The sequence below is a fragment of the Macaca mulatta genome, chromosome 13 (assembly GCF_049350105.2).
Source record: "Macaca mulatta isolate MMU2019108-1 chromosome 13, T2T-MMU8v2.0, whole genome shotgun sequence".
In the NCBI taxonomy this organism is placed as follows: domain Eukaryota; kingdom Metazoa; phylum Chordata; class Mammalia; order Primates; family Cercopithecidae; genus Macaca; species Macaca mulatta.
This window is the reverse complement of record NC_133418.1, coordinates 63,593,964-63,612,451: the sequence shown is the minus strand read 5'-3', so window position 1 is coordinate 63,612,451 and position 18,488 is coordinate 63,593,964. Positions and strand designations below refer to the sequence as shown.

Sequence of the window (18,488 nt, the reverse complement as noted above, 5' to 3'; positions counted from 1 at the left end):
CTCAGCTAGAAAGGTTTTTAAGATGTCAAAACAGGCTGGGTGCAGTGGCTCGCGCCTGTAATCCCAGCACTTTGGGAGGCCGAGGCGGAAGGATCACAAGGTCAGGAGCTCAAGACCAGCCCGGCCAAGATGGTGAAACCCCGTCTCTACTAAAAATACAAAAATTAGCCAGGTGTGATGGCAGATGCCTGTAATCCCAGCTACTTGAGAGGCTGAGGCAGGAGAATCGCTGGAACCCGGGAGGTGGAGGTTGCAGTGAGCTGAGATTGCACCACTGCACTCTAGCCTGGGTGACGGAGCAAGACTCCGTCTCAAAAAAAAAAAAAAAAAAAAGATGTCAAAACATCATAATATACAGAAGATCATACATACATTGTATACATATGATATACAATACATCATAATATACAGAAGATCAAAATATATAAATACAGGCTGTACTAGATACGTATTGCTACATAACAAGTGACTCCAAAACGTAGCAGCTTAATGCAAACATTTATGAACTGTTAGCTTCTGTGTGCTTGGTGATCCTGGCTCAGGGTCTTTCTAGAGGTTGCAGTCAAGATGTTAGTCTGTAGTAATCTGAAGACTCATTTGGGGGAGAATCCATTTCCAAGCTTCTTCACATGGTTATTGGCAAGAAGCCCTAGTTCCTGGCTGTTGGAAGGAGGTGGGGCTCAGTTCTTCAACATGTGGGTCATTCCATGGGCTGCTTGAGTGTCCCCACAACACGGCAACCGGCTTCTCACAGAGCAGGTGACCTGAGAGAAAAGGCAAGGAGGAAGCCACAGTGCGTTTTATGACCCACTCTCAGAACTCACAGGCCCTCCCTTTTGCTTCATTTTAGTCATTAGAAGAGATTTACTACTATAAATCCAGTCCACACTCGAGGGAAGGGAGGAATATTAAATAATTAAAACCATTACAAAGTCCAACACCACATTGATCTCCACAAATTCAGTCCAGGTGCATTGTGGCAAAGGCCACACTGCCCTGGTTTGCCGCAGATCCAGTGATTTCAGTCTCTTGGAGACAATGGTATTTAAACCATGAAGCTTCTCCCTTTTGTGGATTAGAGATGTGAGATTTCTGACGCATCAAGGTGAGTCTCATTTGGAGTCTGCACAAAGTTGAGGCTCCCAGGTCTCCCAGGGTCAGGTTTTCAGAAGGCCATGTTTTAAAGGCTGGGGGTAGAACAAAGAGTGTGTTAGGAAATGCAGGACAGGGATCCTGCCAACATCAGTTTGTGGAGTGGACTCTCTCCTTAAAGCTACCTGGTAGCCTGACTGTGCTGTTTACTAAACATTACCAAGCATCATTATAAATGAAGGGAAAATAGAAGTGAGGACAGACAGGAGGAAGACAATTTAAAATGTTTCAGTAAATCAGTAGTAGAAGGATAAAGATGTGAAATTTAAAATGTATAAACTGGGTGCGGTGGCTCACGCCTGTAATCCCAGCACTTTGGGAAGCTGAGGCTGGCAGATCACCTGAGGTCAAGAGTTCAAGACCAGCCAGGCCAACATGGTGAAACCCCATCTCCACTAAAAATATAAAAATTAGCTAGGCGTGGTGCTGCAGATGTGTAATCCAATCCCAGCTACTCAGGAGGCTGAGGCAGGAGAATCTCTTGAACCTGGGAGGCAGAGGTTGCAGTGAGCTGAGATCATGCCGTTGCACTCCAGCCTGGGCAATAAGAGCGAAATTCTGTCCCCCCCCAAAAAAAGAAAAAATTAGAATTCAAAAGTTCAAGTTCCAATAGTGGGTCATCCTACAGTATACTTGATCAGTGCTTTACAAAGCTGTCAAGGTCATCAAAAACAAGGAAAGTTTGAGAAATTGTTACAGCCAAGAGGAGCCTAAGGAGACATGATTTCATTGTAATATAGTGTCCCGAATGGGGTCCTGGACCCAAAAAAGACATTAGGTGAAAACTAAGAGAATGTGAATTAACCATGGACTTTAGTTAATAATAATTTATCAGTATTGGTTCATAAATCATAACGAATAGATCACACTGATTTACGATATTAATAATAGGGGAAAATGGGGGTGAGGTATATGAGAACCCCCTGTACTGTCTTCTCAACTTTTCTATAAATCCAAAAACATCCAAAAAAATTGTTTTAAGTCTGTTTTTGCCCAACAGTTACCAAAATCTTTACAGAGAGGAAAACATCCCCTTGAGCACTAGGTTACCAATCATGAGCCGTGAATATTTTTAGTGTGTGCTTAAAAAGAAACAGAAAAGGCCAGGCTGGGTGGCTCACACCTATAATCCCAGTACTTCGGGAGGCCAAGGTAGGCGGATCGCTTGAGGTCAGGAGTTCGAGACCAGCCTGGCCAACATGGTGAAACCCCGTCTCTACTAAAAAAAAAAATACAAAAATTAGTCAGGTGTGGTGGTGCATGCCTGTAATCCCAGCTACTCAGGAGGCTGAGACCGGAGAATGGCTTGAACCCAGGAGGCAGAGGTTGCAGTGAGCTGAGATCAAGCCACTGCACTCCAGCCTGGGCAACAGAGTGACACTCTGTTTCAAAAAAAAAAAAAAAGAAACAGAAAAGTTTAAAGTGTTTGACTAATCATATTTAAGCAAGTTCCCAATACAATTAAGTTGCTCAGATGACAAATTTGTGATTCAGGGGTTTCTTTTAATTCAACAAAGAGAAATAAAGACTCCTGTGGTTAAGAAAGACTTTGACATCTACAAGAAAAACTAATTTCTAGGCTTGAGAAAATTGCTTTGAGTCAGAAAATATGTTTTATTTCCCATTAATTGTTTATGAAATGTTTCTACTATTTTAACAATTTCAGTCTCATCACCAATGAATTTTTTTTCCTCTTTTGATTTTTTTCATCCTCGCCTCTACATCCCCCCAAAAAGCCAGAATAGTTGTTTGGCTATTCAAATGAATGTGATTTATTATCTCCCTTTTGCAAGCTAATGAGATAGATTATAAAGAAATCAAGGTTGGTTGGTTGGTTTTTGTTTGTTTGTTTGTTTTTTGTTTTTTTTTTTTTTTGAGACGAAGTCTCGCTATGCCGCCCAGGCTGGAGTGCCGTGGCCGGATCTCAGCTCACTGCAAGCTCCGCCTCCCGAGTTTACGCTATTCTCCTGCCTCAGCCTCCCGAGTAGCTGGGACTACAGGCACCCGCCACCTCGCCCGGCTAGTTTTTTGTATTTTTTAGTAGAGACGGGGTTTCACCATGTTAGCCAGGATGGTCTTGATCTCCTGACCTCATGATCCGCCCATCTCGGCCTCCCAAAGTGCTGGGATTACAGGCTTGAGCCACCGCGCCCGGCCTAACAGTTTTTAAACCTAAAGCAGAACATTGCTTTTTTCTTAACAAAGGTTAAGAGGAGACTGAATCTCGAGAATTAGAAATAAGGCCGGGCATGGTGGTTCATGCCTGTAATCCCAGCACTTTAGGAGGTCAAGTGGGAGGATTGCTTGAGCCCAGGAGTTGGAGACCAGCCAGGGCAACATAACCAGACCTTGTCTCTACAAAAAAAATAAAAAATTAGCCAGGCATGATGGCATGTGCCTGTAGTTCCAGCTACTCGGGAGGCTGAGGTGGGAGGATCACTTGACCCTGGTAGGTTAAGGCTGCAGTGAGCTATGATTGCACTACTGCACTCTAGTCTGCACAACAGAGCAAGACCCAGTCCCAAAAAAAGAAATTAAGTAAAAACATATTGAAGAAAAGGGAATTAATAGAAGTTAAAATAATTGGCTGGGTTCTGTGGCTCATGCCTATAATCCTGGCACTTTGGGAGGCTGAGGAAGGTGGATCACTTAAGCCCAGGAGTTCAAGACCAGCCTGGGCAACATGGCAAAACTCTGTCTCTTTTAAAAAAGAAAATAAAAATCAAAACATAAGATATTTGGAGCCAAAAAACAATGAAACAAAATGGATGAGATTTAGAATAAAAGATGAAGAGCCAGAGGCCAATAAATTTTGAAAATAAAACATTAATATTTTAATATCAGAGTTGTGCTCACATATATATGTACAAATATGTCCATCAATGCTATTAATAAAAGCAGTAAGTTGTCCAACAATAAGAAAGTAATTGGCTGGGCATGGTGGCTCACGCCTGTAATCCTAACACTTTCAGAGGCCAAGGTGGGCAGATCGCTTGAGCTAAGGGGTTTGAGACCAGCATGGGCAACATGGTGAGACCTCGTCTCTAAAAAAATACAAAAAGTTAGTGGGCATGGTGGCATGCACCTGTAATTCCAACTACTTGGGGAGCTAAGGCAGGAGGATCGCTTGAGCCCAGGAGGTGGAGGCTGCAATGAACCAAGATCGTGCCACTACACTCCATCCTGGGTGACAGTGAGACCCTCTCAAAAACAACCACCACAACAAAAAGATTCTAGGTATTTAGTCTCCATTTCTGTGTTTTGTTGCAGACCAATGACAATTTAGGGACTACACCAGTCTATAGATCTACTTAGAGTAGTAATAGTGACCAAATCCCTCAAATATTTGATTGATTGATTGATTTGAGATGAAGTCTCACTCTGTCACGTAGGCTGGAGTGCAGTGGCGTGATCTCGGCTCACTGCAACCTCCCATCTGCCTCCCGGGTTCAAGTCATTCTCCTGCCTCAGCCTCCTGAGTAGCTGGGTTTATAGGCCCACACCACCACACCTGGCTAATTTTTGCATTTTTAGTAGAGACCGGTTTTACCATCTTGGCCAGGCTGGTCTCGAAGTCCTGGACTCAAGTGATCCACCTGCCTCAGCCTCCCAAAGAGCTGGGATTAACAGGTGTGAGCCACTGTGCCTGGCCTGGAGAGAACCTATTTAATGCTCAACAAGTCAGATCGGGAAATGGCAGATGGGTGCTATGACTCTTGTATCAGGGCTCAGAAAAGGAGGCAGTGTGATGCTCGTTGCAACGCTGTGTTGGTCAGGAATCTTGGGGTGCAATGCCCATGAACCCCAATTAAACCAGCTTAAGCCAAAAAGAAAAGGCATTGACTCATACAGCTGAAAGTCCAGCTTTCAGTCCACACTGTAAGTCAAGACTTCAGGCATAGCTAGATCAAGCAGAGCCCTTTTTAATTTGTCTCTCTCCATACTCTCAGCCCTGCTTTCTTCCATGCTGGAAGTTCCTGCAAATATCTTAACACTGAGGTTAATTAAGCTGATTTAGATCACATGTTGACCCTTCAACTGTGGACTATCCTGATCAGCCAGGCCTGGGTCCTGTGTCCACTGCCCCTGGTTTCTAAATTCAGGCAGCTGAATTCAAGAGTCCTTTGAGTGTCCTCACTCATCCTGTAATTCCTGGATCACGTTTTTGTCACAGGATTTCAACAGATCACATGGTCAAGGCCTTAGGGAGGTGGTTGGGGATTCACATATGCCCTGGACCATCTGGAGCCCAAGGGCTGCAGACCCTGTCACCAGGAGTGCACACCCTCTGGCCACCATAGCAAAGAAGTCTGCAGGCAGGAGGTCGGCAGTAGGGCAGGACTGCTTATTCTGTATGGAAGAGGCAATATCTGACCCCAACATGACAGATGCCAGGAGCACGAGAAAAGCCCCCCTTGCTCCGAAGAGAACCCTTGCTCCCCCATCTTCCGGTTAGTGCCTGAAATTCTACCATGACCGTCTTACTTTAACCTTAGGCCCACGTTAAGGTATAGATATCCATGAGAGTTACTATCAAGCATTCTTGTTGTGAAGAGTTAGAAAACAGGTTTTGTTAACAAGAGGGAATAAAAATCAGTGTAGGGTAGGAGATGAGAAATTACAAAGACTATGAAAGACCTTGGGGGTAGGAGGTGAGAAATTGCAAAGACTGAAAGACCCTGTCACTTCCCAGCATGCTTGGGACTGGAGCTGGACAGGGCAAGGGGTTGGGATATAGGTAAGTGACAAGGTGTTTTCTATATCAAGCAAGAACTCGGAGAAAGCACGATTGGAAGTGTCACTGAAATGCCAGGGGTTCTGTCTAGGTCTTGCTGTCGGCCGCTCAGAAAGCCAATCACTGAGACAACGAGTATTGCCAGGGAAGAAGGCTTAGGCTTTAATCTGGTGGTGCAGCTGAGGTGAACTGGAGATAAAGTCTCAAATCTCTCTCCCCAGTCGATTAAAATTGAGGGATTTACATAGTGGGGAAGGCGGAAAAACAGGAATTAGGGAGAGGTAAAGAAGCAGTCAGGATGGGGAGTCTGGTGTCTCATTGTCTGGAGGTAGTGATCTGATGGGTTTTAGTTCCTTGCCTGAGGGTCAGTTTCCTGAGGAAGAAACTCTGATGAGATGAATCTGTTTAAAGTTTTAAGACCAGGGAGAGTCCATTTCTATGTTTGTTCAACAAACTATAAATATTAGCTTATTAGCTTTATGGGACAATTGGGCTGATTTCAAAAGGAAGCCCAATGGATGGTGATTGCATAATGGAAGGGAATCCAAGAACCAAGTCTTTTTTTTTTTTTTTTTTGAGATGGGGTCTCACTCTGTTGCCAGGATGGAGTGCAGTGGTGTGATCTGAGCTCACCGCAACCTCCACCTCCTGGGTTCAAGCAATTCTCCTGCCTCAGCCTCCAAAGTAGCTGAGACTACAGAGGTGTGCCAACACACAGAGCTAATTTTTTGTATTTTTAGTAGAGATGGGGTTTCACCATGTTAGCCAGGATGACCTCAATCTCCTGACCTCATGATCCTCCTGCCTCAGCCTCCCAAAGTGCTAGGATTACAGGCTTGAGCCACTGCACCTGGCCTTTTTTTTTTTTTTCAAGATGAAGTCTCTGTCACCTAGGCTGGAGTGCAGTGACACGATCTCAGCTCACTGCTACTTCTGCCTTCCCGGTTCAAGCAATTCTCCTGCCTCAGCCTCCCAGGTAGCTGGGATTACAGGCGCACACCACCATGCTGGCTAATTTTTGTATTTTTAGTTGAGACAGGGTTTCCCATACCAGGCTGGTCTCAAACTCCTATCCTCAAATGATCCTCCCACCTTGATCTCCCAAAGTGCTGGGATTACAGGCGTGAGCCACCACACCCGGCCAAGAACCAAGTCTTAAAGGATTGAGAGGTGGGACAGGTAAAGGGCTGAGGTAGGGGTAGGACATTCACAGTGGGGAAACAAATTGAACGAATGAGTGGAGATTGAAATAAAATCTGTATGTGCTGGTATTTTTATTTTTGCAATGCCTGCTGTATACCTGGCCACTTTACAGACAAATTCCCTTTTCTTTGTTCCATAAATAATTTTTAAAATTGTGATAAAATATACATAACATAAAATTTACCATTTTAACCATTTTTAAGTGTGCAGTTTGGTGGTATTAAGTATATTCACATTATTGTGCTACCATCACGTGTCCACCTCTAGAACTTTTTCATAATTCTAAATTGAAACTCTACAGCCATTAAACACTGATTTCCCATTTCTTCCTCTCTGCAGCACCTGCTAGCCATGATTCTTCTTTCTGTGTCTATAAATTTGACTATTTCAGGTACTTCATATAAGTGGAATCATACAACATGTGACCTATCGTGTCTGGCTTACTTTACTTAGCATAATGCCTACAAAATTCATCCATGTTGTAGCATGTATCAGAATGTCATTCTTTTTTTTTTTTTTTTTGAGATGAAATCTCACTCTTGTTCCCCAGGCTGGAGTGCGATGGCACAATCTTGGCTTACTGCAACCTCCGCCTCCCAGGTTCAAGCAATTCTCCTTTCTTGGCTCCCTGAGTAACTGGGATTACAGGCACCTGCCACCAGGCCTGGCTAATTTTTGTATTTTTAGTAGAGATGAGGTTTCACCATGTTGGCCAGGCTGGTCTAGAACTCCCCTCCTCAGGTGATCCACCCGCCTCGGCCTCCCAAAGTGCCAGGATTACAGGCGTGAGCCACCGTGCCCAGCCCAGAATTTCATTCCTTTTAAAGCTGAATAGTATTCCATTGTGTGTATACACCACATTGTTTTGTTTTGTTTTGTTTTGTTTTTTAGATGGAGTCCCATTGTGTCACCCAGGCTGGAGTGCAATGGCATGATCTCCACTGACTGCAACCTCTGCCTCCCAGGTTCAAGCAATTCTTCTGCCTCAGCCTCCCGAGTAGCTGGGATTACAGGCACCTGCTACCATGCCCAGCTAATTTTTGTATTTTTAGTAGAAACAGGGTTTCACCACGTTAACCAGGCTGGTCTTGAACTCCTGACCCCAGGTGATCCACCCGCCTCAGCCTCCCAAAGAGCTGGGATTACAGGCATGAGCCACCATGCCCGGCCACCACGTTTTATCTATCCATCCTTCGATGGACATTTTGGGTTTTTCCACCTTTTGGCTATTTTGAATAATTCTGCTATGAGCAAGGGTTTACAAATATCTGTTTGAGTCCCTGCTTGCAATTCTTAGTGTATGCACCCAGAAATGGAATTACTGCATCATATAGTAATTCTTTACTTAATTTTTTGAGGAACTGCCATACTGTTTTCTACAGTGACTGTACCATTTTACATTCCCACCAGCAATGCACAAGGGTTCCAATTTCTCCATATCCTCACCAACACTTTTTTTTTCTTTCTAAAGTAATAACCCCCCTATTGGGTATGAGGTAGTAACACATTGTGGTTTTGATTTGCACTTCCCTAATGATTAGTGATGTTGATCTTTTTTTGTGTGTGCTTATTGATCATTTGTGTATCTTCTTTGGAGAAATGTCTTGAAATTCTTTGCCTGTTTCAAAATTGGGTTTGTTGTTGTTGAGTTGTAGGAGTTCTTTATATATTCTGGATATCAGTCCATTAATAGACTATGTGATTTACAAATATGTTCTCACCATTAAATATTATGTTGTTGGATTTTCACATATGGCTTTTATTATGTTGAGGTAGTTCTAGTTCTCATTTGTTGAGTGGTTTTATCATGAAAGTGTGTTAAATTTTGTCAAGTGCTTTTTCTGCATCAGTTGAGATGATAATGTGTTTATTTTTCAGTTTCATTCTGTTAATGTGATATATTACATTGGTTGATTTTTGTGTACTAAACCATCTTTGCATTCCAGGAATAAGTCCCACTTGGTCACGGTGTGTAATCCTTTGAATATGTTGCTGAATTTGGTATCCTAGTACTTTGTTGAAGACTTGTGCATCAATATTCATAAAGGATATTGGTCTGTAGCTTTCTTTTTTTGTAGTGGCTTTGGTATCAGGGTAATGCTAGCTTCATAGAATGACTAGTAAGTGTTCCCTCTTCCATTTTTTGAAAGGTTTGAGAAAGATTGGTGTTAGTTCTTCGTTAAATGTTTGGTAGAATTCCACAGTGAAGCCTTGAGCTCAGGGCTATAGAGAGGGATTTCATAAGAAGGAAGCAGACCAATTGTTCATGGTCTGTGAAAGAAGCAATAAAAGAAACAGGCTCAGGTTAGGAAAGGAAAGGTGGTGTTTGGAGAGTAGGGAGAAAATCCTTGCCCAAAGAATGGTCAAGGCAGTTTCATATGGCCTCTAACCTGGACCTCTCAGAGGAGGGGATGAACAGGCCACAGCCTCGTGGTTCTCCAGCCTCCAGGTGATGGGCTGGGGTTGGACTGGCTCTCTGGTGTCTCTAACTCAAGGGCTCCATGATTCTGTGATGTCACTGAAGAGAGAAGAATGGGGAGCTGGGCTCAGCTCCAGCTGTTCCGATTCCTCTCTCCTCTGGATCCTGATAGTTTTTGGGGTGAGGGAGGTGAGCTGCGTGATCACACGTGTCCCAGCTCAGTCTCCCCTCTGGCCACCTCAGCCCCCACCACAGTTATGGAGAGAAACTAGCCAGTGTGAGTCAACTGCGCAACAAGCAGAGCATCTTTCATGAAGCTGAACTGACCAAAAGAACAACAATGAAAACAGCTTTTTGTTCCTCTGTTTCTAGAAAACTTAAAGAACAAGAGAACTACATTCAAATTGAGTTGGAAAAGAATATTTGGACAATCTGTGATTGTGAGAGTGGATGAGTCTTCTAGCTAAACCTATGAGCTTTGAAATCACAGCAATCACTTTCTTCATCATCCTTCTAATTTGCTTCATTTGCATCCTCCTTTTATTGGTGGTTTTTTTATATAAATGGTATAAATCCATGCTGATAATTGGGATCAGATTTCAAGTCACATTAGCAAATGTATCTAGAAATAATGTAAACAATTTAAAATAGAACAAGTAATGATACCATCATTATCTACTTTTTTCATTTCAGCATTTTAGAAATGCTGATATGCTGTTTAAAAGTGAAGTTTCTATGCCACACCTTAAAATCAGGGCCATTCTTCCTTTTCTGAATTTGTGGCTTGTTTGTTTTCAGTTTCCAAGGCAGGAAAGGTAAAGAGACAAAGAAAGTGCCTTGTACAGATGCAAACGGAGGTGTAGACTGTGCAGCTGCTGAAGTGGTGACAAGCAATCCAGGGGACCATGAAAGGCGAGTGTGGCGCAGGATATGTCAGAGGCCATTTTGTGCGTGATAGTGGGGATGAGGATGCATGAATGTTTAAAACTCTACCAATTAATTTTCTAGGGTATTAATGCAAGTCATGAATTTGGATGTGCCGATGAGGCCTGGCATTCTTGTCCAGAGACAGAGTAAGGAAGTGTTGGCCACACCCTTAGAAAACAGAAGGGACATGGAGGCAGAAGAGGAGAACCAAATAAATGAGAAGCAAGAGCCTAAGAATGCTGGAGAAACTGGTCAAGAAGAGGTGATATGTTTTTCTACTCTCAAGGAGCAGTTTAGAATTTGTTTGATTGAAAAGAAGGTACATTCCTCAGCTAGGTATAATAATAGGAGATGGAGGGCCAGGTGTGGTGGCTCACGCCTGTAATCCCAGCACTTTGGGAGGCCAAGGAGGACAGATCATGAGGTCAGGAGATCGAGACCAGCCTGGTCAACACGGTGAAACCCCTATCTCTACTAAAAATACAAAAATTAGCCGGGCGTGGTGGCACACACCCATAATCCCAGCTACTTGGGAGACTGAGGCAGGAGAATCACTTGAACCCGGGAGTCGGAGGTTGCAGTGAGCCAAGATCGCCACTGCACTCCAGCCTGGCGACAGAGCGAGACTCCGTCTCAAAAAATAAAAGTAAAATAATAATAATAATAATAATAATAATAATAATAGGAGATGGAGTTGCCTGTAACTTAGGTTTGTAGGTAGAATGAGTCCAATGCCCACAGTCATTTAAGCCATTCTAGTTGCTTATCAGTTCATGTTACTAAACCATTACATATGCCAAGTCTAGAAACTTGCTTAGTCTTCATTCTTATATTTGTGTTTTTCTTAATAATTCCCCTTCAGTTTGTTTTTCTCAAAATCCTAGAATCTTAGAGCTGTTAAGAGATTATCTAGTGATCCAACCCTCTCCTGTTTCCAATAAGAAAATGAGATGAATTGTTTACCTCTCCACTGTGGCCAAGCTTAGGCCCACACTGTGGCCCCCTGTCCTAGCTCTAGGGTCCTACAACAGCACACAGCATGGCTGGGGCCTTCTTGAGCTCCATGTCTGGGACTCCCTAATAAGAACAACTCACATGCCCTCCCACCGCATGGCCATGCCCAGTCCACGACAGAATGATGGTCCTGATGGCTCTTGGGTTTGACCGCTTCGTGGAGAGAATTACATGTCACCAAATGTTATTTGAATATGTCAGTGTATGCTTTTATAACCATAAAAATGTGAAAATGTGATAGATTATTGCTGCTTTCCTGTATCATTTAGAAATGCTTTTTCTGTTTATCGTTAACAGTGTACATATAACCTGTAATTTTAAAAGCAGGGCATGTCATAAATTGATTATTTGTTTATATTGTTTGTCCCATTCTCTTGCAGGATGATGGTTTGCAGAAAATACACATATCTGTCACTAGAACTCCATCAGCTGTTGAAAGCCAAAAAAGACCTTTAAAAGGAGTGACATTTTCTAGGGAGGTAATTGTTGTGGATCTTGGAAATGAATACCCTACACCTCGAAGCTATACTCGAGAACATAAAGAGAGAAAATGAAGCTCAAAAAAGGGTAAGAGTGAAAGAAAATGTAACCTTTGACTAACATTGAAATGACTGAGGGTACAAAATCATGTTGAAACAACAAAACAATGGGGAATTAAGCAAATAAAGATAGTATTTTACCTTTGTGCAGAAAGAAGTGGGCCATATGCAAAATTCTGTAAGTAAAATACTTAGAGCTTGAATATAGTTTTTTAAAAATTCAAATCTGAGTTCAAGAAATTGATTTTATTGCCCTTAAAACTGTCTACTCAAACACCGTTCTGGCATGTGAATAAAGTGATTTTTGTTTGTACATATGCCTATTATGTACATCATTATTCAAGGGGGATTTTTTGAAATAATACATGTTCTGCATCCTCTGATCATAGGCATTCATGACCAAATAACATTACAGCTGTCATCACGGAAGCTTCCATAACTGTCGTCTTCTACTACATAATCCCCATTGAACTCAGTCCTGAAATGTTTCTTGTACTGACCACTGCTTTTTAAAAATTGGTACAGGCTGGGCGCGGTGGCTCCTGCCTGTAATCCCAGCACTCTGGGAGGCCGAGGTGGGTGGGTCACCTGAGGTCAGGAGTTTGAGACCAGCCTGGCCAACATGGTAAAACCCCATCTCTACTAAAAATACAAAAATTAGCCAGGCACGGTAGCGCGTGCCTGTAATCCCAGCTACTCCGGAGGCTGAGGTGGGAGAATTGCTTGAACCAGGGTGCCGAGATTGTGCCACTGCACTTCAGCCTGGGCAACAGAGAAAGACCCCGTCTCAAAAAAAAAAAAAAAAAATTGGTACAGAAAACAAACTACACCAGCCTGGGCAATATAGGGAAACTCTGTCTTGACAAAAAATAAAAATAAAATAAAATAAGCCTGGCATGGTGGTGCATGCCTTTGGTCCCAGTTACTAGGGAGAAACAGGCCAGACATGGTGGCTCACACCTTTAATCCCAGCACTTTGGGAGGCTGAGGTGGGCAGATCACCTGAGGCCAGGAGTTTGAGACCAGCCTGGCCAACATGTAAAACCCCATCTCTACTAAAAATACAAAAAAACTAGTAGGGCGTGGTAGCACACTTCTGTAATCCCAGCTACTCAGGAGACTGAGGCAGGGGAATTGCTTGAACCTGGGAGGCAGAGATTGCAATGAGCTGAGATTGTGCCACTGCACACCAGCCTGGGTGACAGAGGGAGACTCCATCTCAAAAAATAAAACAAAAACACAAACTACTACCAACAACAAAACATCCTATTATTTTAGGCAAGTCCTGAGATTATACTATTCTTGATTTCAGTGGTTTAAATCTTGCTGTCCATGTGTGAAATATGACAGTACAGACTGGTACGACATCATCCACACACCTGCAGTATACATTTGTGAAATGTCTAAGGGGCTCTGAGAGACAGAAAAAGCAGATTCGTGTAATTCAGGGGCTTAGCCCATTGTCATGTGGATGTTCCATAAATGTCTGTGGAATGGTTGGGAGTATAAGTGATAAATATTTTAGAATGTGGAACTATTGCCAAATGGGGTGTATTGACACCCTCTGCTGGGAGGCATGTCGCTGTGGGCTGGGACCATCCCACTGTGAGGAGGAAAAGGGACTTAGACAAATGGAAGGATTAGATAGATAAGACAAGCAGCTGGGGAAGAACATGAGCCAAGGCAAAGAGGTGAGGATGTATATTGGGTTTGATTCACGCCAGTTGGCTGGCGCTGAAGGTGGATGTAGAGGAGAGTTGAGGGGCAACAGTGAAGTGTGGTGAGAAGTCAAAGTGAGGTTCACTTAGGATCCCAGGCTAAGGGTATAAAGTGGGAAAGGGATCCAAGCTGTGTGGACTGCTGGGGGAGGTTGCCTGCGCATATATTCAGAGTCTCTTCACATTTTTTGTCTTTCGCCTGATGATAATACTAAATTTAAAATTTTTTTCATTTTGGTAAAAGATATATAACATAAAACTTGCCATCTTAACATTTTATTTAATTTTAATTTTAATTTTATTTTTTGAGACAGTGTCTCACTCTGTTGCCCAGGCTGGAGTGCAATGGTGTGATCAGGGCTCATTGCAGCCTTGACCTCTGGGGCTTAAGCAATCCTCCCACCTCAGCCACCAGAGGAACTGGGACTACAGGCACATGCCACCATGCCCAGCTAACTTTAGTATTTTTTGTTGAGCTAGGATTTCATCATGTTGCCCGGGCTGGTCTCGAACTGCTGAGCTCAAGCAATCCACCCACCTTGGCCTCCCAAAGTGCTGGGATTACAGGTGTGAGCCACCATGCCTGGCTTCATCTTAGCCACTTTTAAGTGCACAGTTCAATAGTGTTTTAAGTACATTCACATTGCAGTGCAACTGTCACCACAGTTTTGTAGAAGTTCCAATAGAGGAACATGATGGGAAAATTGGCCATCAATACCTATAACCATATAGGCACATGGAATTCCAGAAGGCCATCCAGATCATGACTATAACGTGAACAGCAGAACAGTCAACAAAGAGCATCTGGCACTAGGATGTCCATTTGACTTTTATTGGTTCTGTGCTTTTGTTGTATTTGATTTGTAAATATCTTTTAAAGTTGGATGAAAGCTCTTAGGTTAGGGAGTTGATATCCATCTTTGCATTTCTACATATTTTTAAGTGACACTATAATATAAATAATCTTAGGTAATAAGGGAAGAAGTCCATTAGAGCTTTCCTCCAGGAGTAAGTTATTGAGGATTAGCAACTCGGAGGTGGTAAATGGAGATGGCTCCAGTGACAATTCAGATTTGAAGGATGTGGACCTGGAATAGGAGGTGGCAGAATGTAATGAGAAGATGAAAGATTAAGGCACATCACTTCCTGGTTAGATGTGGGAGGAGCGAGAGGAGGGCGCAAAGATGGCTCCTGAGTTTGGATACCTGCGAGACAGGAATAGGAGAGTCCAGAGAAGTAACTAGTTAGGGCAAAAAGATAGGCAGGTTTTAGCTCTGTTAAATTTGAAGTACTGACTACAGATTCAACTGAAGATGCTCCGTGGACAGTGAAGCTGTAGGGCTCCATGTGTCTATCTCCTAAGCTATGGCTCCAGAGAAAAGTTGAGCAGTTTTTTCTCAATGCCTGTTGGTGTTTCTCTTGCAAAAGTGGGATCAAACTTGCCACTTTACCTCTTTAATTAGCTGTTGGTCCAGGGACTTTCTTCAAATGACTGCCTCAAACAGGACACATCACCCAAAAGCCAAAAGGGAAAAGTTTGATAAAGCTTGGACTACTTAAAATTTTTGTTTGTTTGTTTAGCAAAAAAACAAAACAAAACAAAAAATATATAAAGTCAAAACTCCAACAACAAACTAGGAAGGCCTATTTTTAAAACAACTTTTTTTTTGAGAAGGAGTCTCGCTCCGTCACCCAGGCTGGAGTGCAGTGGTGCGATCTCGGCTCACTGCAAGCTTCGCCTCCCAGGTTCATGCCATTCTTCTGCCTCAGCCTCCAGAGTAGCTGTGACTACAGGCGCCTGCCACCACGCCCGGCTAATTTTTGCATTTTTAGTAGAGATGGGGTTTCACCATGTTAGCCAGGATGGTCTCGATCTCCTGACCTCGTGATCTGCCTGCCTTAGCCTCCCAAAGTGCTGGGATTACAGGCGTGAGCCACCACACCCGGCCTAAAACAACTTTTATACTGAAATAATTTCAGATTTATAAAAAGGCTGCAAGAGTAGTAGAAAGAACTTCACTCAGATTCCTCAGTTAACAGTTTACCACAATAGTCTTACCATTTTCGCTCTCCATACATACATATTCACATTTTTACAGCATTTGAGAGTAAGATGCAAACATTATGTATCATTTGCCCTTGGTACTTCAACACATATTTCTGAAAATCTGCAACATTCTCCCAGATAACTGCAGGTCAACCATCAATTAAGATTGATTCACTATTACCACTATCTATCTGCAGTCCCCATTCAAAATTTTCCAGTGTCCCAATTTAATATATATATTAAATATATATGTATAGAAGAACATGTATATAGATACATCCCTTCCATCATGTTCTGGTTGGTGAGAAGCAAGTCACTAAGTCCAGCCCATGTTCAAGGGCAAGGAGATTATACCTTTTGAAGGGGAAAGTTTCAAAAAAGTTGTGGACCAGAGTATCCATTTCTGTAGCTATCTATCCTTATACATGACCATGGGCTCACACCAGCACCTCCAATTCCAATCCAATAGGGTGTATTATAGCTTTACTCACTCCATATTTGTAAACCCCTTCTCTAATAACAAGAAATCTGGCTTCCATTATGCTCAATTTACTTACTTATTGCTCAATCCCCTGTTTATCATGATTCCAGCAAACACAGGGTCAAGTATCCTCAGCTCCAGCATTATTGACTCTGGTGATTGTTATGCTGGGAAATGTTTTTTTTTTTTTAATTTATGACCAAAAGTTTATTTCCTTATAAAGAAATGATTAAGAACATTCAGATACATAAGAAATTATTTCACCCATAGGAATAAGAAAATATGAATCACCTAGTTTTAAATTGGCAAAGATAATATGTATAGGCAGAAAAATAAATGGCCAAAAAAAATTTAGATGCTCACCTGACTTAAAAAAAAAAAAACTAAAGTAAAACAATAAATATTTATTCATAAAAAAATTATATTGATTTTTAATCTATCATACTGTCAAATATTAGAAAGATGGCTGATACTGGTGAAGGGTTAAAGAAGAGGAGGAAAAGAATTCTCATTAGACAAAAGTAACTGACCCGTGAACAACATAGGCCCACTTATATGCAGATTTTTTTCAGTAAAAGTTACTGAGTGTGTGCCTGCCTCTCCTGCCTCCCCTTCTACCTCCTCCACCTCTTCTGCCTCTGCCAGCCCTGAGACAGCAAGACCAAGCCCTCCTCTTCCTCCTCCTTAGCCTACTCAGCATGAAGATGATAAGGATGAAGACCTTTATGGTGATCTACTTCCACTTAATGAACAGTAAATATATTTTCTCTTCCTTACTTTTTTTTTTTTTTTTTTTTTGAGACAGAGTCTTACTCTGTCGCCCAGGCTGGAGTGCAGTGGCATGATTCTGACTCACTGCAACCTCTGCCTCCCGGGTTCAAGCGATTCTCCTGCCTCAGCCTCCCAAGTAGCTGGGATTACAGGCACCCCCTATCATGCCCGGCTAATTTTTGTATTTTTGTAGAGGCGGGGTTTCATCATGTTGGCCAGGGTGGGCTTGAATTCCTGACCTCAGGTGATCTGCCTGCCTTGGCCTTCCAAAGTGCTAGCATTACAGCCATGAGCCACAGTGCCTGGGCTTCCTTATGATTTTCTTAATAAAACTTTTTTTCCTCTAGCTTACTTTATTGTAAGAATATGGTAAATATAATATACAAAATATATGTTAATCAACTCTTCTAGATAAGGCTTCCAGCCAACAGTAGGCTAAAAATAGTTAAGTTTTGGGGAAGCCAAAAGTTATACACAAATTTCTGACTGTGTGGCAGAGTCAGTCCCCCTAAACCCCCCATGTTGTATAGGGGTCAGCTGTGTAAGTTGATAAATCTTTCTGGAGGATAACTGGGCAGTTTCTGTCAAAATTGAAAATATATGCACCTTTCCATTCTGCATGCCACTAGCTAGAATGTACCCTGTGATAAACTTGCAAAACTTTACTCATGCATAAACTTGCTTGTTTCCTCCAAGTGAGGCGCAGGAAAAGAGAAAGAGGAAGAGGGAAAGAGGGAGAGAGAGAGGTAGGCAACCCACTAGCAAGAAAATGGGGAGTTTTGGCTGGGCACGGTTGCTCATGACTGTAATCCCAGCACTTTGGGATGCTGAGGTGGGTGGATCACCTGAGGTCAGTAATTTGAGACCAGCCTGGCCAAGGTGGTGAAACCCGTCTCTACTAAAAATATAAAAATCAGCTTGGCATGGTAGCAGGCACCTGTAATCCCAGCTACTTAGGAGGCTGAGGCAGGAGAATCACTTGAACCCAGGAGGCAGAAGTTGCAGTGAGCTGAGATTGCACCACTGCACTCCAGCCTGGTTGACAGAGCAAGACTCTGTCTCAATTAAAAAAACAAAAAAGGCCCGGCACGGTGGCTCACACCTGTAATCCTAGCACTTTGGGAGGTCAATTTGGGCAGATTGCAAGGTCAGGAGATCGAGACCATCCTGGCCAACATGGTGAAACTCCATCTCTACTAAAAATACAAAAATTAGCCGGGCATAGTGGCATGTGCCTGTAATCCCAGCTACTCGGGAGACTGAGGCAGGAGAATGGCTTGAACCCGAGAGGCAGAGGTTGCAGTGAGCTGAGATTGTACCACTGCACTCCAGCCTGGCAACAGAGCGTGACTCTGTCTCAAAAAAAAAAAAAAAAAAAAAAAAAAGGGCAGTCTTTTGGTAACCTAATCCTGTAGGGAACATCTCATCACTTTTGCTGTATTCTGTCCATCAGAAGCAAGTCACCGGGTCCAGCCCACACTC

At 42.8% G+C, this 18,488-nt stretch overlaps 1 protein-coding gene across 2 annotated transcripts; it reads left to right on the top strand.

Moving 5' to 3' along the window:
* The first annotated feature begins 443 nt into the window (after positions 1-443).
* C13H2orf74 (chromosome 13 C2orf74 homolog) lies at positions 444-12,307 on the top strand. 2 transcript variants are annotated; one of them, XM_077958645.1, is made up of 4 exons: positions 444-1,105; positions 7,982-8,055; positions 10,308-10,698; positions 11,831-12,302. In XM_077958645.1, exons 3-4 carry the CDS (start codon positions 10,525-10,527, stop codon positions 12,002-12,004), a joined length of 348 nt encoding a protein of 115 aa, XP_077814771.1. In that variant the 5' UTR covers positions 444-1,105; positions 7,982-8,055; positions 10,308-10,524; the 3' UTR covers positions 12,005-12,302. The 2 variants fall into 2 exon arrangements, with proteins under 2 accessions (XP_077814771.1, NP_001181708.1); NM_001194779.1 differs by lacking the exons at positions 444-1,105; positions 7,982-8,055 and adding an exon at positions 9,960-10,075 and having other exon boundaries at positions 10,308-10,421; positions 10,518-10,698; positions 11,831-12,307.
* Positions 12,308-18,488: the final 6,181 nt, after the last annotated feature.